Below are 25718 nucleotides of genomic sequence, written 5' to 3'. Positions count from 1 at the left end.
CCATGACTTCATAGCATTGAGCTGGGACATTTAAAGTAGATTCATTCTACAGCAGAGATGGTCCCAAAGTTTTCTTTTCTACTGCTGAAAGCGTTGGTGGTCTAACACTTTTGTTTTTAAAGAAGGAATTCTGAGCTTCCTGCAAGTGTAGCAGCCATATTACAAGAATGAACTTTTTGTCACTGCACATTGCATTCAGCAGCAAATATTTCCTTGGTTTCAGGGTTTTAAAAATTGAGGTGTGCATTAGATTTGACATATACATTGACCTTTCAGGGATAACTGGGATTCTCCTATTGTTGAATGGTTAATACAAATGTTTATGCCTTGACTTGTTGTTCACTTCTTATCCAATTCACTCAATGTTCCTCATGTTCCATGCTTTAAAAGAAAAAATGCAACAAAAAAGGAGTTTTAGGTTATTTTCTATTACTATTGAGTGCCTTCAAGCTGTGTATGACTTATGGCAAACCTAAGGTGAATTTCTCATGGGGTTTTCTTGACAAGATTTGTTCAGAGGAATTTGTCCTTGCCTTCCTTTGAGACTGGGAGACTGAGAGTATGGCTTGTTCAAGGTAACCCATTGGCTGAGCAGGGATTCAAATCATGGTCTCTCGCAGTGCTCAAACCCTATATCATATTGCCCTATGATATTTCTAACCCTATTGGAATTCCAGTAGGTTAGCAGTAAGATTAGAAAGTTTGTGTTGTACTGGCTGAACCCACTGGAAATTCCACTGTAATCCTTCCTATATAAGAACAACCTATTGACAACCTGAGACAATCACTTCATCTTGGCACAAGGAATGTCCCACTAAGAAAAGACAGGATGGCACTGTATGACCTCAGTTTATATTGTTTGGGATAGACTTCTTGGACAATTCATTCTCCAATTATTTTCGTCATCTTCTTTAATCTGTCTCAGTTCATAAAGGTTTTGAAAATCTGTGTAGTGCATTTTAAAAATATACCTATACCCCATATTTTGACCATATTTGGGCTGGAAGTATACCATAGAATCACACTGGAGGACCTAGATAGGCCAGCAGACATCTTTTGGTGGGATATTTTTTGGAGAGTAAGATATTGAGTTTGTGGATAAGGGGATCATACTGGATTGCTGTCCTCAATTTATAGAAAGGGGAGTTTCCATTGTGTATAAAATCATTTACACACATGCGCACATGCACACACACACACACATATGATGCATCTTCTTGATAAATAGTATGATTCAGTCATGCAATTTCTGAATGGCTCCTTGAGGTTATATTTTTCAAGGTCTTTTGGGCCTGAGACAGAGAGTACCAGCACTGAATCAAAGCAAATAACCCATTGTTCTGATGATGTGTACTTATCTAGTGAGTCACCAAGTCAGTTTGTGTTCATTGCTATGTGCATTTAGTATTCTGTATATGGTAAGGTGTTCACTTTGTAGTCTTTAGACATAGTAGTTGGTATCCGTTGCTACTGTTGTAATTTGCAGAAGGAAACAGAGAGTACCGTGGGGGTGGGGATCATAGTCAGCATCTTTGAAAAACAAAGTTATAGATGCTAGTCAGCTTCCCTAGGCTATGGGGGAAGAAATAAATAGAATACGAGAGTCTGCTTTTCTTCCTTCTGGTGGAAATATGGGCTAACGCTGAGGCAGCAACATTTTTGGTATGCCTCAGAATACTGTCATCTTCCTCAAGCAAGCTATATTTAAAGAGAGACAACAAATCACACATATACACTGCAAGTCAGTTGTATTCAGTGTTTAAAAATAAAACAAAATAACACTTCATCAAGGGAATGCAAACTGTGCAACAAATATAGTGGGATTCTGTAACCAGTATAAATTGTATTATTTAGTACCTGATTGCTCCTGGTGCAGTGAAATCCTGTGCACATTTGTTCAGGATTGAAACCTCACAGAGTTCAGTGGGGATTTATCTCTACAGGATTTCCTCATAAAGCCATTGTTGCTATTGTTCTGTGTCTTCATATATGATGGTGTCTAGTTCTGGGCACCACAATTCAAGAAGAATATTCACAAGCAGGAACCAAGAAGGACAGGATTTTTTTGCAGCAATGATAACAACAACAACAACAACAACAACAATTAAGATTATTATTTTATTAAACCAACATCCCCCTGGTGGCGCAGCAGGTTAAACCACTGAGCTACCGAACTATCTGACCGAAAGGTTGGTGGTTCGAATCCGGAGAGTGGGGTGAGCTCCCGCTGTTAGCCCCAGTTTCTGCCAACCTAACTGTTCAAAAACATGCAAATGTGAGTAGATCAATATGTATCGCTCTGGCGGGAAGGTAATGGCACTCAATGCAGTCATGACCTTGGCGGTGTCTATGGACAATGCCGGCTCTTCAGCTTAGACATTGAGATGAGCACCAGCCCCCAGAGTCGGACAAGACCAGACTTAATGTCAGGGGAAAAGCTTTACCTTTACCTAACAACCCTAACTTTGGGCATGGCATATTTTGTGAAAAATGTACTGCTTTAGACACAAAACATAGCATTTGTGCAAAAGTATCCTCTTTCACAAAAATGAATATTTTGTAAAAACAAAAGGGTCTTAAAAAGTTTGTAATCTGATGCAAGACTGTAAAAAGTGCAGACTTGAACAGGCAACAGTGACCTGACCTACATGTGAATGTCTGTATACACCAGCCATTCATCAAGTACTTTTACTCCAGCTATCAAACAGACATTTATTTTTAAAAGCAGTGAATCAGTAATAGTTTTATCTTCAAAGGTGTTTTAAAGCAGGCTCAGACAAGGCAGCAATATAGGAGAAGTTAGCTATAAGCAGCCCTCCATATCAATAGGTTATTTATCCATGGATTCAACTATCCATGGCTTGATATTTTTGAAAATATCCATAAGGCACATTTACTATGTTGCTCAGCCATTGTATACAATGGGACTTGAGCATCCACAGCTTTTGGTATCCACAGGGGGTTCTGGAACCAATCCCAGTGGGTACCAAGGGCCCACTGTATATTGTTCAACATACACAAAAACACTAGAAACAGAATCATGGATGAGGTCTAACCAACAAAACACTCTACCTATAACTATTCTTCAGGTGTAACGAAAGCAGATCAACATTAAAGAGATATTATAAAAGAAAGTGCAGTTAGCTGTACCTCGAGTTGGACCACTGAAATGCATGGGTCAGGATTTCAGTGGTTGTGGCCAATGCATAATGTTTATCAGTGGGTTTTCTCTTTTCCCCCCCAGAGAACAGAGTGGCCGGCTTACATGGATCCTCTCTTCATTTCAGTGTCACAACAACTCATTATTCATATTGTTTGTTCTTCTGACTTATTGAATCAAGCTTGAATTTCAATCCAAAGTAATAGATTGTGCTGGAAATGATTACATTAGGAATGATTGCGTAATATTTTCGATATAATTTTGTATTTCACAGTTGAACCTATTTTTTATTGAATCAACATTTAAGCTTATAGTTATTTCTTTTTATGTCAGAAATCTTGTTATGATCTAAGGGATTATGTAATGCTTTGCTCGTATCTTACATCTGTTTTTGTTTAATGAAAAACAACCCTTTTACACAAGCAATATTGTTTATCTGATGGTATTCTGATATTCCTGTAGGGTTGAATCTTAAACAGTTTTGAAGTATACCAGCAGTCTAATTTTCTACTGACTGAGGAAGTTTCCTGAATACAGCAAAGTAGAACTTCTCTTATGCCTTTTGTGGACAGAGAGGCAGAAATAGAGACCCAAATTCTTACCACATTGAGAATGCCCCATCCTAAACCACACACCGAACAGCATGATAGGAGGTGCCATTTTGTTTATTTCAGTTTCCTAAATGCAAAAAATGTGTTTAAACTGTGGGTTGTAAAACATAACCCACCTTCTTTAGAGCACAGTGACACCTGGTGGTTTATGCCTCAGAAGGTTATGAGCACTGATGGCATTCACTTTGAATTCCTGAATCTATTCCAAGACAGTGGATGTCATTCCCATTTGCACTATTGCTTTTTGAAAATGCAAGGGAGGTGTGTGTGTGTGCCTTCAGATTACCTGTCATGGATTTCATAGACAGGTAATACTAAAAAGTGGTTTTCCCAGTTCTTTCCTCTGAAATATTGCCTATAGTGCCTGTTGTTTGTTAGTGATCTCGTCTCCAAGGACTAACAAGGGCTGAGCATGCTTAGCTTCCATGATTGGAGGGGATCTGATGCCTTTAGGGTATTTTTAAAAGGAAGACTTTAATTACTAATGAGTAATTGGCTAATAGAATATTCAAAATGGTTAGAGGGATGCAGCATATCACAATGAGGGTGCTGCAAAGAGCCACATTCATAATATACAATTACATTTTCTTATATGGAGGAATTTAATGGATAAACAACAAGGGGCATCTGGGCCTCCTCTCTTCATCCAATTCCAATGGGATGGCAAAAGTGGGGCCATTATTGTATTGGTATTGAAAGTTTAGTGAACTTGAGCCATCCCTTCCTCTTAAAATTCCGAAACAGATATCTTTTCCAGCTTTCCAGCTAATTGAATTAAAAAATTCTTTGTAGCCAGATCTGAGAACAAACATTAGAAATCTGGGGAAGGCAATAAACACAGAGTTGACAAACAGGGCAAGATTTTCATTGACTCTTGGAAATAAATGTCTGTCTTGATGGGTAAAATAAATGCTTGTAAGGCCAAGAGTCATAAAATGACAGAAATGAGTAAGCGATCATTTAGTTCAAAATGTGTTATGCTTGTGATTCTCCAGCTGTTCCCCTCATTCTTTGCCAACATTCATCACAGAGACAGACTTGCTGAGTCATAGCAAACCATTGCAGAAACAGGATCAATGTCTGTAATGCTTTTGTTTAGAACGTTGATAGCAAAATCAAAGAAAGAATCCATTACAGCCACAAATACAGAATTAGCTGCACCTGAGATTTGCCAAAGGATTCATTATAGAAGCTTCTTCCCAACCTGCTGTCATCAAGCTATGTTGGGCTACAGTCTCCATCATTCCCTGTCAACACGGCCATTGGTCACAGCTTTTCAAAGGCTTCAATGGGAAAGTGTCACCTTTCAGCCAGAGCTCCATCTGTGCACACTGAGCCCTTAGGAATGTAAACTTTTTCATTCATTTATGCAGAAATGGCAGCAAGGATTTTTCTTTGGATTTGCTACACGTTTCACTTAGCTCTGCATTAGGACCTTTAGCGTGTCATGAGTATGACAATTATGGAAAGATTAGAATTTGGTAGATTCCAAATTCTGTTTCAATGGTTTTTAATCAGGTTTTGAGTACTAGACCACTTGGTGAATCTACCAAAATACAGAGATCCACTCCTTTTCATAATATATCATTACATTGCTATGATTTCACTTTAATTGCTATGGCTTCATCCTATGGAATCCTGGGATTTGTAGTTTGGTGAAGCATTCGGGCTCCCTAGAAGAACATTCATAGAATCATAGAATCGGAAGAACCTCAAAGACCATTAAGTACAACCGCCTGCTCAATGCAGGATCTTCAGCAAAAGCATTCCCAGCAGGTAGTTGTCCTGAGTCTTTTTGAAGACATTCAGAAAAAGAGACACCCTTCATCTCTCTATTGAATTGTTCCCACTGCTGAACCACTCTTACCATCATGTCACCTCGACCCCTATTCTGCTCTTCATCAGGCTGAACATGCCCAGTTCCTTTTATTCTAAATGTCAGTGTGTATGTGCCTACAAGTTGCCTATCAACTTATGGTGGCCCCATAAGTTCATATAATTCCTTGGTAAGGAGTATAGTTACAGGATGTGTATGTGCCTTCATGTTGCCTATTAATTTATGATGACCCCATGAATTTTGTATGGTTCCTTGAGCTGGGGTGTAGTTATAGGCATTACCCACCACCATCACCAATGAGAATTTTATTCCTCATGAAATTTTCTTTATGCAAAATTTTCATTTTGCAAATTTCTATAACTGAAAGTGAAAAATTCAGCTGAGCATTTGAGAAAGAGAGTTTAGACATCCAAAGAAAAGGGGCAGGCAAAATGATCAAGGGGAAGAAAATGCAGCAAATGGCAAGAGTTTTACATGTGAATCGTTTTCATTTTCTCACCTTCTGAAGTGCTAGAAATAAAGGAAAATTTCACTGACGACAGGCTTCTTTCTTCTGAAGCAAATCTCCACATTTTGCTTTTATCCAAACCTGGAACCTCCCTGATGCTGAAGGGTTGCAGTAGCCCACACCTGAATAAGATATTCAGTGCACAAAAACACCTACTTTGGAGTGTTTTAGTTTAGTTTTTGAAGTGGCTATTACTGCTGGGACAAACAAGTAATTCTGTGTCAATCATATCTGAAAACTTCATGAAATGATTTTGGTTTGTTGCACGGCAGTTTCCAAAAATAGATATCAAGAAAGCTAAATTCTACAAGATCACGATAAATGGCCTTGATTATTTAAATTGCAGTGCTAGAAATAATATTTTGTTATCTGATCTGTAAAATCAAAAGTAGTATGAAACATTGGCTCAGACAGAATGATTATTTCTGTATAGTTCAGAGTCAACCGAGGAATTGACCTTCAGCAATTTTGTTGGCACTTCACATTAAAAGAAATCCCTGGATAATTTATTTCAAATAAAACCTTTTTATTCTGGTCTGGTCTTGATTGAAAAAAGGTCTTGTGTGCCTATACTTTTCTCCATTTACAGTATAAAAGTGTGATAGGGTATCTGTAAAGTGCTGGTTTGTTATGTGGTAGCATTAACGAAAGACATGCAGTTTACAATGCCATTTACTATAGATATATAGTATATGAATATCTAATTCAGTTAACAAAGTAGATGCGTCCCTGGGCATTACTTTAAGGAAAAAATGGTAGCAGAGGGAGAAATGACATGGAAGGAATGGGATTGCCATAAAAGAGAAGTGCAACCTGTTTCAGCAAAGCTTTTCATCAAAACTAAAAAAAAATATGCACATATGATGCAAAACTTCCTGATCAGATAGGTCTTGCATACGTTTACGAAAACATTTTGAACTTTCTATAGAACAACTGAAGGCTTCTTCCAAAAGGTATCCAGGGATATTTTTGTTTCTATCACCACTCTGCCCTTTCCATTTCCATTATAGTCTCTAGATCTATCACCGTAAAGATCTACCTTTCTGTACTGAAGGGATTCAGGCTCCTGTGAGGTAAGAGCCTATTGTGATGGTAGTAGTGCCACTATTAGCCCCCTTTCCCATGTCAGACAGATTTTTGCTGAGGAACCAGACTAAATATGCCAAATAGCTATTGGGCAGCACCAGAAGTGTGCATGTGTGGGGTGACACTGGCCTAGTGGCACCATAGCTAACAGTTGTTAGAACTAAGTAGAAGAAAGCAATGATAAACCTGAAGGCTTCTTGGAAACCCTATGTTTTGGAAATACTGTGAGAGGACATGACTCACTGGAAAAGGCAATAATGCTTGATAAAGTAGAAGGCAGTAAGAGAAAAGCAAGACTGCACTGCATGATCTCAAAATTCTCAACTTAATCAAGAAATCCACATTTCTGAGTAAAGCTGTTCATGATAGGACAGAGAGACTTGGAAGTCTCTCATTCATAGGGTCACCATAAGCCAAAGCCAACTTGATGGCAGTTAACAATTACTGCTATAGAGCCCTTCATTTTGAACATTTGGGGGGGGGGAGAGATGGTGGTGAAACAAGGTCTTTCGCTCTCTCTTACAGTTTACAATGGTCGATTGCAACCACCAACCTCCCAGTTACATCACGATATAACTGTGCTGCCTCCAATCTAATTGTATTAGTCTTCGACCACACCATTCACGTTTCCCTGTCCCATTGGCCCACCAACCAAAAATAAAGCCACTCAAAAATAAAGGGAAAATCTGACTTAAAGAGTGATGGCTATTATGCAGACAGGCTCCCTTCCTATATTGATGCACAGAAAGACACACTGAATTCTTGTGGTGAAGTATAAACAAATTTGTCAAGTTTATTTGATCTGGAATAAGAAAGTTTCTCAGATATTAGAAGAGGTTCAGACACATAATGGTTTCAGAAGATTATCAAGCTGATTCCTTAAAAGAAAATGGTTCCTTAACTTGTCTTCCACAGAACTATGTTCTTTCACAGGAGAACTAATTGGGCTTTTCAAAACCCTTCAGTCCAACCTTCCGGAGGCTCCTAAATATAAGCCTTCTGTCCCTTAGTGTCTCTCTAAAAATGTAGCACTTCTCCCCGGAAGGCTATTTTAAAATCCCCACTCACAGAGGTTCTTTTCTCAGAGCTCCAAAATTTTTTTTCCTCCTCAGACTCCCCTCTCTCAAATTCCTCTCTCCTCTTAGTGCCCTTTACCTTCTGTAGGAAGGCAACACTCTCTAACTCCCCCACCAGTCAGGCACCACTACCACATAAGGAGTGGATGTTTTATTTATTTATTTATTTATTTCTATCATTTCTACCCCGCCCTTCTCACCCGCAGGGACTCAGGGCGGCTTACAGACTGGCAATTTATGCCAATACACCATAGTACAATAAAATAAACATTAAAACAGTTAAAACAATTATAATATACAATATACAAAATTTATATTTCCCTCCTGTTCCCTCTTCCTTTAGCTTGGATCAGGCCTTTTCTCCCAGGGGCCTAGAACTTTTCCTACGCTGGCCTGGCAAGGTAGACCCATTCTGTTACACTGTTCATGCGTGCTCAGCAAAGAATTTCAAAGGCAGCTGCTGTTTACCTTGCCACTGGTAGACATACACACACAACTGCAGAAGGATTGGTTAGATTCCCACTTCTTTTACAGCTTGAATTGTATTGCATTGTTTATTCCAGACATATTGCTGCAAACTGCCACAAAGTATATGTTTCTCCAGTCCTTTCACCATCCTCACAATTTGTATGTATGATGCTCAAAAACAAACATTTTACCCACACAAAGGACATTGGGGATGGAGGGGTAGGAGCTAGCCTAAAAAATACTTGGTTAAAAGAATTTTCTTTGAAGGAGGTATGTCTGTATCATTCTTTTTCTGTCTTTGTGGCTGTAACTCCCCTCCCTCCTTTTTCAAATCTGGGATATATCAGTTATTTAAGTTGCTCTTGTAAGGTAAATGAAATGCAGAGATATTTCCATATTTATTTAAAGAAGTGAGCAATGAGCCAAATATGATTTTTGCATTACTTGTCCTCTGAGCCTGGAATAAAATATTCCAGACCAAATCAAAGTATATGTAAGTCCATTTGCTTCCAGCTCTAATTGGCTATCTTGCCCACTCCCTTTCCTCTCCTCTCTTGATATCCCCATTCCGTTATTGAAATTCAGGCTGTAAATCTTTCAGAGCATAGATCGATATGTTTTCTTTGCTTTCTTTTATAAATGTTTATGAATAAAATTATACAAAAGAAACACTAATGATTGCCGAGTCAACAAAAAAGTTTAAGGTGAGAAATTCAGGCCCTCCATATGTTTTGGTTTTCAACTCCAAAAAGTTCTGTCTAGCATGGATTCTGTAAAAGATTGTAGAACTTGAAATTTTAATTTCTAGAGAAGCAAATATTTTCCCTTAAAAATATTATCTTACAGTTCAAAACTGGAGGGAAGTCTGATAGCTTCTTAAAATGCCTTTCAATAGGAACTTTTAAAAATAACTATAAAATATTATGCCAGTAACAAACTCTGTTCCTGCTCACTACTTTTGAAATATAAGCTTCTTAGCACCTTTCAAAAGGAATAGGATCTCAAAATTCTCAGTCTCCATGCTTTCAATTTCAATGTTGGTATCCTGTTTGGAGTAAATTCATTTAATCAAAATTAACATTAAATTTAAAAAAGCTGGAATCTTAGATTTGGAAGGGATCACAAAGCCCATCTAGTCCAATCCCATACATGTATACACTCCATACATCACACTTCAGAGGATGCCTGCCATAGATGTGGGCGAAACGTCAGGAGAGAATACTTCTGGAACATGGCCACACAGCCCGAAAGACATACAACAACCCTGTGATTCTGGCCATCAAAGCCTTCGACAACACATGTATACACTACTAAAGCACTTCTGAAAGATGCCCATCCAACCTCTGTTTAAAGATCTCCAAAGATTAGAAGTCCAATTTTTGAGGATATATTTCAATTAAACAGATCATACAAGCAATGCATAGTGAGATGGAACAGACAAGAAATTCTTCTTAATGATTGAATCAAATGTTTGTTTTTTGGGGGATTTTTTTTTTTAAATTTGAACCTATTTGTCTATATCCTGATCTCTGGAACAGCTTGAAAACAAGTTTGCTCCAACTTCTGCATTTTGTCCCTTTGGATTTTTAAAAATGGTTATTAGGTCATCTCTCAACCTGTTCTTCCCAACCACAAATTCCATTCTGTGAATATGTATTGATCACATAGCTTTGGAAATACCGGCCTTTCAGGCCCTTCATTTAATCATAGTGAAGGCTGGTAGATTAACAGAACCTGACAATCCTCACAAGCTCGTATCTTCAAAGTCAATGGAGTGGTGATTCCACTTTGGGTTTTAGCCCAAACATTAAATAAAGCTTCAAACTCTATCCCCAAATAAATTCAGTACCTTGGATGGGACCTTTACATTCCAGATTAGGGCCCAAATAAGCATCATTAGTCTACTAATATCAGAGCCAACAACTAGGTAACCTTTCCTGCACTTTTTATCTGCTCAGTTGTGTGCCTCTATTCTAGGAGATCAGCAGTGCAAGGATGGATTTCCTTCCCATTTCTTTGATGCACATCTCCAAAAATTACCCCCTCCCCTGAGTGTAGTTTTTGAAACTGCTAGCAAGAAGAGCACACAATAAGTCTCTCCGTTGTTCTGGGTTCATGAATCTGGAAGAATAGAATATGCTCTTGTCTGAGCACATAAAGGCTTCCCTATGCCCTCTTTCTTTATGGTGCTTCTAACCACAATGGATTCCTCCACACATGAGAGCACCCTTTGTCTACATAAAGGTGTCTGGGAGCGCATGCACTGTACCATAACCTGAGCAATATTTTTTTAAGGAGTTTCTATTGTCCCTGCATTTTTGCTTATTTAGTCAGGGCACAACCCATGAAATTAGCTCTCTGTTTGCCCTCCTGTGCATAGTTTAAGGGAACTGAACCCTGAATTCAGCAGCGGATGCTTTGTCACGATGACATGTCATAGTATGGCAAGGTTGTCTGCCACAGGCATTACTTTTACGTACATAATTAATTAACTCACAGAATCAGATGCTGATGTGTATTAAATGAGAAATGAGCTTTTGAATGCATTAGGACAGAGATGGGTTCCAGGAATCATAGGGCGATTTCCCCCCAACCTTTTTTAAAAATAATAATAATAATAATCAAGAGTAATTCAGATTTCTGGTTGCTTAAGAGACACATATCTTCATGCAGCTTCTTCCTAACTCTGATTGGGGTTATCTCTCAGCCTTATGATAGTGTGATTGGATGTGATTTTTTTTTGCATTTCATTCATATTTTTTGTGTCTGATATTTACTTTTACTTGTAAACTTATTAACAAAAGGGATTATTTTTGTGCAAGCCAGTCGCTACTGCAATCATCATTTACCGATTTTTCTGAGCAGTCTGATGTGTTGAAAGAATCATATGGATTCCTGTAATTTGCTTGCAGGAAGGAATCACATTAAAATCTGATAAATAATTAACTCTCCCACATCAATAATGACATTTTGCAATTTATAATGACAGATTTTCAATTTCAAGGCGGTACAAGCCTGGTTTAAAGTAGCAGGCATACTACTCATATTGAAGACAGTAGGGGCAATGAAGGGAATGGTGCAGTGTTCCTAATGTTGGACTGTTACTCCCAGCATCCCCCACTATGGTAGGGCTGCTGGGAGTCAACATGCAACTAAATCTGCTGGACTTCATAATTCTCACCTTTGCGAAAGAGTATTTCAGTTGACAGAACAAGCCCACTGCATAGACTAATGCTTTGGTCAGAGCTGAAAATGACAGGAATTATCGTTTGTGTTTCTATTTTGGTGATTTCAAGGCTAAGCAAAAATTCTCAAACAACTCCTGGATCTTTGCTGCTTCTAGCTGTCATGTTTAATTTTCCAGAGTGCCTCACATGTATGCAATGCCATGAAGTAGCATTATTCTTAGGATCTTTTGGGATATAAGGTGGTGGTGCCCCCAAGTCGATACTCCTGAATGTTATGATGGTAAAAGTCTTCAAGGTCAAGATTTCTTAAGCATTTTCCACTCATGCCACCTTTCTGCCCAAGAAATTTTTACATGACCCCAGGTGTATAGTAATATAAAATAGATATAAAATATATCTGATATTAATTATAATTAATCAGCATTTGCAAGACTTGCTTAACAGGCTGATTTTCCTTTTTGTGGAGTAAGCTAAAACTTTTTCTATAGAATCCACTGTACACATAGCAGTGTTGCTAACAGATTTTGCAAATGTGTGGCATTCAGAAGCCTTTTACTGTGTTCAGAGCCGGCCCTAGGTATTTTTCAAGTGTAGGCGAACAGAATTTTGGTGCCCCCCCCCAAACCAATCACTGAAAAATAAAAGCGTTGGATAAGTGAAAATGTTGGATAATAAGGAAGGATTAAGGAAAAGCCTATTAAACATCAAATTACATTATGATTTTACAAATTAAGCACCAAAACATCATGTTTTACAACAAATCAATAGAAAAAGCAGTTCAATACATGGTAATGTTATGTAGGAATGACTATATTTGCGAATTTAGCACTAAACATTGAACAGGGATATAGAGCAGTGTGGACTTAGATAACCCAGATAGCCCTCAGTATTTAAAAAAATCTCTAAAATCAGGACAATAAACAACAACACTCTGAAAACAGAAGAAATCCAGACAGTAAACAATCAGGGACAGCTAACACCTCCCCAAAAAAGATTCTTCCAGGCAAGAAGAAGCCAGGCCTTGAAGCCACAGGGCCATTAAATGCTAATCAAGGTGATTAATTACAACATTCACACCTGCTTCAAAGAAGACTTCTTTCTCCCACCCTGGACTTTCTACAGATATATAAACCCCACATACCTAGCTTCCAAGTTCCCACAGACCTCACAATCTCTGAAGGTCCCAAAGGTGGGCTCACGTGGTGTGAAGGCAGGCCCGCGCTGGCCGGAAGGCCCAGCGTGGGCAATGGGAGGCCCAGCGTGGCCGCCAGGAGACCTGAAGGAGAAGGAGGCGGAGAGTGGCGCCCTCCTCCCAGGACGATGGTGCCCCCGGGTCGATGGCGCCACAGGCAAATGCCTAGTTCGCCTTATGGTTGGACCGCCTCTGACTGTGTTCACAGCTGGAGAGTGCTCCTGGATCCATCTCTCCAAATGTCAGCCCAGATAGATGCAACTGTCAGGAGCGCTTACTACCAGCTTTGGCTGATACACCTTCCTAGATATGGAGGACCTAAAGATGGTAGTGCATGCACTGGTAACCTTAAGGTAGGAATTCTGCAATGAGCTTTACATTGAGACAGGCCCATAGGCAAAAAAATAAATTCAGGAGGGATTGAAACTTTTTCCCCCCAAGATGACTTTTCAGGACAACATTTCCTGATCTGGCACAAGATCTCAACAAGGCTTTGCAATTGCCATAATTCTACAAAGGTTATTCACAGGTAATCAGTTCTGAATCTTTGCTCTCTCTTATAGCCCGTTCTTGTCAGCCACAAAGGATAATAGTTTCCACAATTGGCAGACATTTATTTCTGTTTTCTTCTGTATTCTTATTATTTCCTTTCTCATGACAATGGGTTACATCAAGACGTTTCCACTGTGAATTAGAAAGAAGTTTTCAGCCAAGCACAAGTTGTTCTGATAGTATTCTATTTTTTGGTGTCTACTGAAGACTTCTATTGCATTTTTCAATTGTATAAATGGTTCAGCAACCAATGTACCAAGTTTCTGATGACCACTTTTACCCCCAACTTTTCCTCCAAACACCACACAGTACTTACAGAGTGCACCTTGTAGATAAAATAAGTAGGATAATCAGGGAAATCTGCTGAACCATGTGTGTTGAAAACATAGACACCTTTTCTTATCCATAGGAAATACATATCTTGGCAATGGAGGCTATGAATTTTGCACTAACTGAGATTTTACTTGGTCATCAGAAACAGTCTTGTTCATATAAAGTTCAATGACACAGCTTCTTCTCTTTGCTCCTGTTCCATTGTTTCTTTAGCAGGTCTTGGATTAGATGAAACAGTGGTACACATCTCTCTTTCCACAGTTTCCTCAGTTTTCACCTGCAATCCAGGTCAAATCCCACCCCCCATCATGCACCTTAGGCTTTGCCTGCCAGCTGTGAGTAGACCGACCTGGTTGCTTCCATTATGTCAGCTATTGCTGCAACTGGAATGCAAATTGGTAGAAAGGTAGGTAATGATAGTGTAAATACTGTAATCAAAATTTGGTTGAGATAGTGCTTGTGTGCAGTGAGTAATGTGGCAATATAACATGTTCAGATGTGTGCATATACAAGTGTGTGTGCATGCATGGAAGAGAAAGAGATAACCAAATATTAATCCTTTTTGAAGGTGTTCCAAGCTCTGCTGAATGCTGCATCTTCATATGGCACCAGCCCTCTCACGTACAGAATGGAGCTGTGGCCATCCTTGTCATTACTTGGCTCATGGGGTCTCACTGCTGCATTAGGCATGGATGTCTCATAGTAAAGACTATGCACACAAGGTGTGGAGCCCTGCAGAATCACCAGAAAAAGGAAACTATTTTTCTAGAAAGTTCCAGGAAAGAAAGAAAAATGAAATCCAACAAACCAAGATCTCATTTTTTTTCCTTTCTCACAAAATTGCACTGAGAAGATTTTGGAGATTCAATCTTTAAATCCCCTTCACCTCAAGTGGAATGCAGAATAGCATCTCACACAGAGATGCAAGAGGTTAGCTCCTCTTTGGAAATTTAGCTCTTGTTCTTCTAGGAGCTTTAATTTCTCTTGGGTCCCTATCGCCCCTGGGACAAAGCTTGCTTCATTAGATATGTAAGAGAGAGAGAGAGAGAGAGAGAGAGAGAGAGAGAGAGAGAGAGAGAGAGAGAGAGAGAGAGAGAGAGAGGGAGGGAGAAAAAAAATCAACATTACGGTTGACTGAGACAGGAAACACAACCACTGACATGTATATGCTTTTATTTTAAAGGACCACCACCACCACAATTCACAAGGACAACAATATTTACTTTAATACTGAAAGCTTTTCTTCCATAACCACAACCTGCAATTTGTAGCTGAAGTTAAATCTGGAAGTTTGTTTGTTTGTTTTTCTTTTCAAACAGTATCTCAAAGGTAACATTGCAAAAAAAGAGAAAGAAAACCACACGGCAAACCTTAAATACATCAATTGCAACTCAGTGTGCTTATTTTTCTCTGTGTGGGTGTGTGAGCCTGTGGAGATATTACAGTTCTTCAAAGTCATGGGCACTTGTATTCATTGCTTCTGGGTGCATAACTCTCCCCAGAAAAATGATGGTACCTAAAGGAGAGAGAAAAATTAGAGAGACAGGAGGAAGAAGTAGATATACAAAGGAGGAAGGTATTGTTAAGAGTACAAGATAAAGAAAGCTTGTTCTGCTTTATCTATTCAAGGCTGAAGAAATCATGGTGAAAATATATGTGGTACAGGAAACCCACTTGACATCATTCACATTAATCAAAAACAGCATTGAGAATCACTAATGTGAAATATGATTCCATCCTCTGCACTGCGGTAGAGTTTGGGAAAATGAACTTTTTGGACTATGACTCCTAGAATCACCCAGCCAGCAGAGTTACTGGCCATACTGGTTGAGGGCATTTGGAAACTGTAGTTCAAGACAAGTGATATCCCAAAGCTCCATGCAGTCATGCCGGCCACATGATCTTGGAGGTGTCTACGGACAACGCTGGCTCTTCGTCTTAGAAATGGAGATGAGCACCAACCCCCAGAGTCAGACATGACTGGACTTAACGACAGGGGAAACCTTTACCTTTACTTACATAACTTTGCAGCCTGAAATCTCTTCCCTAGGCTGCTAAAAGCCACAAAATGAGAAGACAGAGAATTACAATATGGGTATCTCTCATTTTATTGCATCTTCCCAAATTAATTGGTGTGATTTAAGGTGGAGAAAAGACATTGGGGAAAAGATTAAAACCTCACCCCTAAATCTCACTTTACTGATTTTCATGGAATAAAATGATAGAGGAAAATGTGTAAATGTTTGTGTATGTATTTGTCTTCCAGGTTGCCTGTCAATTAATAATAATCCCATGAATTCTATAGGATTTTTCTAGGGAAGGAATACTCAGAGGTGGCTTTGCCTGTTCCTTCCTCTGAAATATAACCCAAAGCATCTGGTATTCACTGGCGTTCTACCATTCAAGAACTAAGCATGGCTAGCCATGTTTCGCTTCTAAGCTTAAGCAGAATATGGTGCTTAGGCCTAGCTCTAAGAAGCGATCTCTTTGGAGTAAGTGATTTGTATTTATTTATTTATTTATTTGCAGTATTTATATTCCGCCCTTCTCACCCCGAAGGGGACTCAGGGCGGATCACATTACACATATAGGCAAACATTCAATGCCTTAACATAGAACAAAGACAGAGACAAACGCAGGCTCCGAGCTGGCCTTGAACTCATGACCTCTTGGTCAGAGTGATTTGTTGCAGCTGGCTGCAGCTGGTTGCTCAACAGCCTGTGCCACAGCCCGGGCTGCCTCAATCACCCATAGGCTGGATGTTAAAATGGTTAGCTGAGAGCATATCCAAACTGATGAAAAAGACTGGAAAGTCACAGATCTTTTTTGATAGAGTTACAAGCTTGGTAGATGCAGGGAATGCTGTGGATGTAGCATATCTTGATTTCAGTAAGGCCTTCGACAAGGTCTCCAATGATCTTCTTTCAAACAAACTAGTAAAATGTAGGCTATATAATACTGCTGTTAGATGGATTTGTAATTGGTTAAGCGACTGAACACAAAGGGTGCTCACCAACGGCTCCTCTTCATCCTGGAAAGAAGTGACTAGTGGGGTGCCACAGGCTTCTATCCCAGACCAACATCTTTATTAATGACTTAGATAAGAGTTTAGATGGCGTCCTTATCAAATTTGCAGAGGACTCCAAATTAGAAGGGATAGCTAATGCTCCCGAAGACAGGATCAGAATTCAAAATGACTTCAACAGATTAGAGAACTGGGCCAAAACTAACAAAATGAATTTCAACAAATGCAAGGTACTACATGTAGTCGGAAAAAGATGGAATGCAAAGATACATTCTAGGTGATGCCTGGCTTGACAACAGTCCATGTGAAAAAAGACTCTGGAATCATGTTTAACAATTTAAACATGAGTCAACAGTATAATGCAGCAGCTTAAAAAGCCAATGGGATTTTGGGCTGCATTAAAAGGAGTTTAGTATTTAGATCAAGAGAAGTCATGGTGCCTCTCTATTCTGCTTTGGTCAGATCTCATCTGGAATACTGTGTCCAATTTTGGACACCACAATTCAAGAGAGATATTGACATGCTGGAAGGTATCCAGAGGATGGCAACTAAAATGATTAAAAGTCTGGAAACCATGCCATATGAGAAGTGGCTTAAAGAGCTGGGGATGTTTAGCCTGCAGAAGAGAAGGTTGAGTGGAGACATGATCACCATGTTTAAATATTTGAAAGGCTGTCATAAGGAAGACGGAGCAGGACTGTTTTCTGCTGCCCTGGAGACTAGGACTCGGAGATTCCACTTGAACATTATGAAGAACTTCCTGACTGTAAGAGCCATTCAATAGTGGAACTCACTGCCTCAGAGTTTGGTGGAAGCTACTTCTTTGGAGGCTTTTCAACAGAGGCCTTGTTGAGATGCTTTGATAGTGCTTCTCCTGCATGTCAGGGGGTTGGATTAAAAGGTCCATGAGGTCTCTTCCAACTCTATGATTCTATGATCTTGTTCCTAATCTTTTCAATCTTATTTTGGGGGTTCATACATGTTAGTTTCTTTCAGAATATTTTCTTTTTTCTCCCACTACAATGAATCACTTTTAAAAACCAGATCCCCAAGTCAGTTGAGTTTAACCCAGTACAATGTCAGAAAGAATAGGAACAAAATCTGGAATTTTTCAATCAGTTTGGATGTTTACTGAGAAAAAAGAGGAGGACAGACAATGTTTCCTATTACTTTTGGATTTTGCAAAGATTTGGACTGGATGTCAATTACATTAAATTTTCAATTAAAAAAGCACATTTTCTTGGACCAGCTATATCCAAAATAATCCAGGACTTACTGGTTTAGATAATGAGTTTCTATAGAAGGAAATTTTTATCTCACCTATTGTATTGGTAAGATGTCATATTTCTATTTTTATCCAGGGACACAATCTGGGACCAATAGCCCCCAAAGTACCATTTCCAAGCTCTAGTTGAAGCCAACACACTTTAAAATGTTAGGCATTCTTATACAGAAGTGGGTGGACACTATGTGGAATGTGGGTCACAACCAACTTTTGGACCCCATTCATATATGGTCCCTGAAGTTCCTCAACCCCTAATTAAATAAAATTCAGTCCAGTTTTCTGGCAATGTTTATCCCAAACTATACAGAAAGATCCACAATCACATGAAAACATTTAAAATATACACACCCTACCTCAGGATCCCATACTCTCCTTCAAATACCTGAATTTTTGCTCTGTAGTCCCCTGTGGTGGGGGTTGTGTATGTAGGGAATTGCCCATTGTCCTCTATATAGTTGCCCACCCTGATATAGACCACTACTTCATTCACTACCCAGCTTGCATTCCAATATCCACTTATCAGGGAGGGAATAAGACTGGCCAGTAAGCCTTGCCTCTGGGAAGCCATGCACAGGATTGCACTGTTAATCTGATCACTCATCTTTTCACCCAGAGCTGTCTAAACAGACTGACAGGTGGTTTTCTCAATTCTCATATAGTATTTCTGTAGTCTAGGGACCCCAAAATTCTTTTTAATTGATGACATTGGGAATTGAGCTTGAGACCTTCTTGAATGCAAAGCACGTGCTCCAGCACTCAGTTTCTACCCTGACCCAAGAATACAGCCAGTTTCCCCCATGCACTCTTAAATCAATCTGTTCTATTATACAGGAGGCAATTCTCATCGGTCTTCCTGTCCAGCACATAAATAACAGATCATACCGATATCCTGGATGCTCTCGGATCAAAGAATTTTTACAATTCTACTGCCATAGCCAGCAAACAATGTTACACAAGACTCCAAACCTGATGATCTGACTGAGACAATGCACTTGAAATATCAAAGACAGCTTTCCCTCAGTAGAGATGAAAGGGAGACAGCAGGACAGAAATTTTAAGAAGGCAACTACAGATTTGAGATTTCAGCTCTCTCTTGCAAATTGCAGGCATTCATACTGCCTTGCATCAGGCTGGTTTCTCAGAAATCTTTTATTATTATTTTAAAATCAGTGACAAGGTATTGTGCTCCAAAACCCTTCCCCCCTCCGGGGCCAGAAACATTAATGAGAGTGTTTAAAACAGCGATGGGCAATTTTAGATGGTTTTGGGGCCAATTTTCAGCAGGAAGTCAGAAATGCCTCTCACTTAAAAGAAAAGCAAACCAAAACTGGAGCCAGTCAAAAAGTTACTTCTGTGTTTGCAAAGTGGGCATTTGAAAGAAGTTAAACAGTGAAGATGACTTCTGGAACATATTTCAAATGGTGAACTAAAAGGGTTCCAGAACAAGTAATTTACAGTTCAGTTTGGGCTGAACTATAAATGATGGTCCAAGGGAGTCTGGAGGCACTGACAGCCAGCCACCAATTTTCCCATCAGTCCTGGAGGGTCTGAACGTCACATGAATATGAATTTATATTGTATTTGTTATTTAAATTGCTCATTTTAAGATGTTTAGATTTATTTATTGTCTTATTGGTTTTGATTTATATATTTGGATTGTTGTTTGTACAGTTCAGTGAGGGAGAAAAGTGGAATATGAATAAAGATTTATCATCATCATCATCATCATCATCATCTATATGCGGTCTCAGAAATTCCTTTTGCTCTGGTTTAGAATTTTAAATTAACCCAATCCACATATTGCTTGTCCCATACAATTCCCATGTGTTAGGATGAATTTCAAATACTTGGTATGTGTCTGCCATTTGGGAATGAATGCATATGAACAGAGAATCAACATATATTAAAACATACTCATCTACTTACAGAGGTCAAAAATATTACTTTTCAAAAATTCGGCCATGTGTTTCCAGGCTTTCTCTCTTTATAAGAAGTCACTATGAGCTGCAGCCAGTATTGCATTGCATTGCATTGTATTTATTTTATCCTATCTTTCTCCTGATATAGGACTCAGAGTGGTAATCAGACTCATTAGAAAAGCATAATGTTGACTAAAGTTGCATTTCTAATAAGGCATGCTCAATTGCTCATTCATTACCAGTGTATTTGTTTCTATTATAGAGTGTCTTATTTGAAAGACTGCCTCTGCATTATTTCTACTTTACCTCCCAGGTAAAAAATAAATAAATAAAAGGATTGAAGATGGCGTGAAAGACATTCACCGGAGATCACAAAGATCTGGTCTAAACAACATTGGGCTGGACAGACAAATTATTTGACATGGTAAATATAAGATGGTTCAAGGGCCAGATCTCTTCCATTTCATGTGAAATGGGAGCAGAATCTTATAGTAGCACAGGAAATTGGATGTTTTTGTCACAATTGCAGGGTGGGAAGGGCAGGCTAGTTTAGGTGGTGTTGGGAGGGCTGAGCAGACAAAATTTGATGCTTCTGCATGTTACTGCCACATATTTATCAACATTTCTTACCAGATGTGGCCACCTGATGCTAAGTCCAATCCTGGGGATATGGTATATATGTGCCTATCTAAGTTTCTATAGAGGGGTCACCAGTACTAAGATGGAAAAAAAGTAGGAGAGATGATGTACTGACCTGTTCTTCTGTTCCGAACCACAAAGAAAAAAGGGTGGTCCACGATCACCTGTGGGTACAGCACTGCCATTCTACTAATGGCTATCATTCCTGAAGAGGGGAAGAGAAGACAACATGGTATCGTTTGAGGCAACACTCTTTCCTTACTATTTCTCACTTTCATTCTATTTCACACCAGTAAAGACACATAGAAACTGCACAAAGAGAAATTAAAAATCTCCCTTGCCAACATGGATTGTCAGTAAGACAGAGAGCTAGCAATCCAATCTAAAACGAAGGGAGACTTGGAAAGAAATGAATATGTCTAGTTATGCTCTGGGAATGATTAACAACTGGTGGTGGGGCAATTTATTTCTGCTGCTAGAGGAGCGGATTATAACTTACACAGATGCAGGACTTTGGGAGAGAGTTATGATGGCCATTCCCTTCCACAAGAAATAGATTATGTTCCACCACTCAGATGGGTTCGGCGAGGCAGAGATATTGAACACACTCAGCAAAACATATTCCACACTAGTTCTGCTTGGTCACGGTCATTCTGTGCAGCCCACTTCTACTTTTCAGAAGTTTACATTCTGAGTTTTAAAAATTCAGTACCTATAAATGCATATATTTTGCAAATGCCACTGTAAAAATTATAGCTTCTCTTCCAAAGATACATACACTCGCCAAATTCTTTCACTGAAGCACAAAATCCATTGTGCTAATCCAAAGTATGACTTCTTTTAATTTATCTTCTTTTCTACACTGGATCACCAAAGATCTCTTGGAAGTTTACAAGCAGGTTATGAAAGGCAATATTTTATTTTTTTCATTAAAATATTTATATTTTTCCCTAGAACACAGGGTCTAAAGAAGCATATAAATAAAGTCAATGATGAACAATGAAATCTGTACCAATGTTTAAGGATAAAGATTAATGTAATAAGTCTAAAAGAGGAGAAAGCATTTATGAAAGTCTAGGGGGATACATAATGCTCCCCGATACCTTGATGGGCCATGCCCCCACTGTACCTACTCCTGCCAAAAGGAAAAAATCGTTTCGCTCCAAAATTCCCACAAAGGAATAAGAAGGCATTTTCCACTATGCTTTTGGATCTTCTTGCACCATTTTAGGCCTAGTAGATGCATTTAAAAAACAGGAAGGAAGCAATGTCAATTCCTGTTCACCTTTGTGCTTTAGGGACCAAACTGATCTAGTGGTTCCAAGAGAGAATTTTGGGGGTAATTTGGAGCACAAAAATATTATGGACAAATTTTGAATTTCTGAACTGGGGGTGATGTTAATACCCATCATAGTCCCAAGAGACCACACTTTGCCTGTTACTACCCTAAATGCATATTAAACAATCTAACAAATTAAAACAAGTTTCCAGGCACACACACACATCACAGGTTCTGCTTCAAGTAATGAAATTTCAAGCCAATCAGGGTCTTGAATTAAAGCACAGAAAAATACTAGTGGCCAGTACTATTCCTTTCACTGATTTCTCCAGTTGTTGCCCACAGGTTCTACAATTGACACTCAAGTGTCTTGCCACCACCAAACATGCAGAAGGTTAATGGAGAACCACTGCATATCTTCATCTGTACAAAATGAATGAAAGGGCCATTCATGAAGAGTTTAACTAACTGCGTCTAGATGCTGTCATTCACGGCACTAGTCAAATATTGGTCTAAATGATGCTCTATATGCATAGTGCCTCATACAGAATGATACTTGGCCAAAGGTTATGCAGATGTGATGGGTTCTTGCCCCATGGGCATTGGCCCTAGTTCATACCTTGATAAAGGGTCGTAGGGCCTATTTAGTCAGATGTTTGACATATATCAACTAAAGGGCGATCTGGCTAATCGAGGCAAGACTTGTCTGTCCTTGCATGAGAACCTTTTAACATATTAATGCTGAATACCTGCAGACGGTGACATTTATAGCCACCCTACAGCCTTCCCATTATAATAGCTATCTCTTTTTTATTGCATCAATTGTAGTAAAGGAATAATCAGCGTGCTTTAATATGATAAATCCATAGAGAATTTGAAGATTGAGAAGTAGGAAAACGGAGAGTGCTAAAAATAGTCCAGAATGATGAGAACTTCTATTCCTCAGATATTTGTTGCTGAGAGAGGTCTTAGGGTGAGAAGATTTAATTTTTAATATCTGGTACACAAAGGGAATACTGTGGGCCAAACATATTAGCAGCGAGACAGCGTTTACTTTTAATTAAATTTGGAAGTCTTTAATAACTCTACTCTAGAGGTTTATGTTTTCCAAGAATTTTATTAACTTTTATTTTTATTGAATTGACATATTGCTGTGTGGGAGGACAAGAAAGAAAAAAAATGTTGAGGCATGTCCAGGCATGACAGCAATAATCGATTTGCACCATTAGAGGAATGTCACATTCTGATCAGCTGAGAATGAGCCTCATCATAAAGAGACTTGCCTTTCTACTTATGAAAAAATAGTGTCTAGCAATATCAATTCATGATACAAATTAAAGCAGCAACAAAAATTACTTGCTAGTGGGGAAAAAACCAATATTTGCATCTGACAAGCAAATGGCTCGACCATCTGGGCCTTCCATAATTGCTAGAAAGCCAGCTTTTCTCCATTATTCATATACCATGCTGTTATCCAAACATAACCACATTCCTCTAACACTGTTTCCAGGCAGCTCAGAACTGAAAATATCTCCCAGTCTAATCCTATGTTTTATTGTATAGTTGCAATGGGGCTCCAATATAATATCCCCAATATCTAAATCAAAACAATCTTTAGCTCCTGAGATTGGTGCTGTAGTTGGGTAATGGGACCCTGCTGCTAGTACAACACTGTGCAAGGAAAAACAAACCCAAGGCTCCAGGAGGAGTAGAAGAAATCATGGCTGAGAATGAGCTACAGAACTTTGGGGTTTGCAGTTTAGATTACGCACTACAACTCCAAAAAGCACACAGAGTTGGAATGGTCATTTAACAATTGTTCACCAGGAAAAACAAATGTTACCAAGCTTCAGATCTCAGAAAGCAGATTTGCTCATTTGGATCACACATACCTTTAAAATGTTACAGAGACACAGATAGCAACACAAGAATAGTTCAGTTTTTCTACAGCATCTTTGAATAATGGACCCATGGCTTTTTGGGGCTCTATCAAGTTATGGCATTGTCTTTTTTTTAATACTATTCATTAATATTTGTTTCAGAACGTATGCAACAGAGCCAAAAGATAGTGTACCTATAATATCTGAAGCTTTCATTCTAAATGAATGACTTGCGCATCTGCCAATGGGAAATATAGGCAAACGGCTAGAAAGCATACTAAAAAGTATTCCAGTCAAAGCCATTTGTAAGTAGCAAAATTGTTCCTCATTAACTATTATGATAGAGAAGAATCAAAAGATGAAAGATGATGATCAGGTTTTACATATCAGCCTGGGGATCCACTTTGTGTGATGGAGCCAAGACTGGCCAATCATAGTATCATACAAACTGGATCACCAGGCTGATGTGTAGAACCTGATCACCATCTTTTGATTTTCCTCTATCAGTCAAAGCTGGTTGCAAGTAGCACATTACATTCAGAGGGACAAATATGTTAGTTTCACTTACCACCATTCTCTGTTTCTATTGTTTCTACTGATTTAATGAAGATATTTTCAAAGTTTGATAGATTTTTATTTAAAAAATGAGACAAACATATTTTTCAGTTCCACATGTACTGGCCAAACACAAAATGACCAGCTGTAAAATTTGCATATCATTGTGGTGCACAGAAAACATAATGGAAAATAGTATGTCTCTATAGAATTATTATGTCCTGTGCAGAAAAAAATATATTTTCTATGCAAATCAATCATGTGCAAATTGTATCCAGAATAAATATCCAGTTGTGGCATTTTTAGGAAGGAAACAAATCTTTTCTGCATGGAAAATATTTCTGCATTGAAATATTATTTTCTGTGAGAAAATTTTGTTCTCCCTGCAGATAACTACATTTCCTGTACATAAAGTGCTGCTTTCTGCAAAAAACAACAATTTTTGAATTTTTTTGCGGGAATTTTATGCAAGTCTCAAATTGCAATCATTCTCATAAGTCCAAGGTTCTTCTAATTAAATAATGTAGGTGATATGTCAGGAGAAAATGCTGCTGGAACATGGCCATACAGCCCAAAAACCTCACAGCAACCCGATAACGATCAGGTCCTACATATCAAAATTAAAACAATTTTATGAACATTTGCATATTCAATCCCTACTCTTAATCATGCCACCTAAGAGCCTGTCCTTGTCATTACGTCCACAATTTCCATAGCATTTACCTGAGGCAGCAGCTGCTTCAGAGCCTTCTTCATTAACTTCAAGGACAGACTTGTGAACTGCTTTTGAAAGGTAAAGGTCTTTGTTGTCTGGAGGAGAAACAAAAGTCAAAGAATAGTAAGAAATGCATGTAGGATTTCCACCCATGATCTGTTTCTTTCTGCTAACATCAGAGGAAATATAGTGGTCGTTCCAAAATCCACAACTGGAAATCAAGATGGATGGATACTATTTATTTCACTGGGATGTGACTATACTATAAAAATTAATCTTTTATTAGTTCACTTCTCTTTCTGAGTTTGCAGTGGTAAAGATGCTATTTTTGTTTATTCCATACAGCACAATAGACAGACCTCCAAACAAACATGGACAGGCAGGAGAGAACCACAGGCTTTTTAGCAATA

The 25718-nt window shown here is 38.7% G+C and overlaps 1 protein-coding gene and 2 long non-coding RNA genes across 3 annotated transcripts in view; 1 reads left to right on the top strand and 2 right to left on the bottom strand.

The window, feature by feature from the left end:
* Window positions 1–25718, bottom strand: part of LOC134297886 (uncharacterized) — a 414859-nt gene that overhangs the window by 4112 nt on the left and 385029 nt on the right. The gene's annotated exons all lie outside the window — the stretch shown is intronic.
* Window positions 1–25718, top strand: part of LOC134297887 (uncharacterized) — a 127675-nt gene that overhangs the window by 15730 nt on the left and 86227 nt on the right. The window lies entirely within an intron of this gene.
* The window catches only part of serpini1 (serpin family I member 1), a 128485-nt gene continuing 117934 nt past the window's right edge, over window positions 15168–25718 (bottom strand). Inside the window, exons 7-9 of the mRNA XM_062976740.1 lie at window positions 25317–25403; window positions 20995–21084; window positions 15168–15527 (exon numbers count right to left, since the gene is read on the bottom strand). Coding sequence (XP_062832810.1) covers window positions 15451–15527; window positions 20995–21084; window positions 25317–25403 — 254 coding nt within the window. The 3' untranslated portion in view covers window positions 15168–15450. The remainder of the gene's footprint in view (window positions 15528–20994; window positions 21085–25316; window positions 25404–25718) is intronic.

The sequence above is a fragment of the Anolis carolinensis genome, chromosome 3 (assembly GCF_035594765.1).
Source record: "Anolis carolinensis isolate JA03-04 chromosome 3, rAnoCar3.1.pri, whole genome shotgun sequence".
NCBI classification, from domain to species: Eukaryota; Metazoa; Chordata; class Lepidosauria; order Squamata; family Dactyloidae; genus Anolis; species Anolis carolinensis.
Note: the sequence above shows the minus strand (reverse complement) of the source record. Positions and strands in the feature narration are given on the sequence as shown.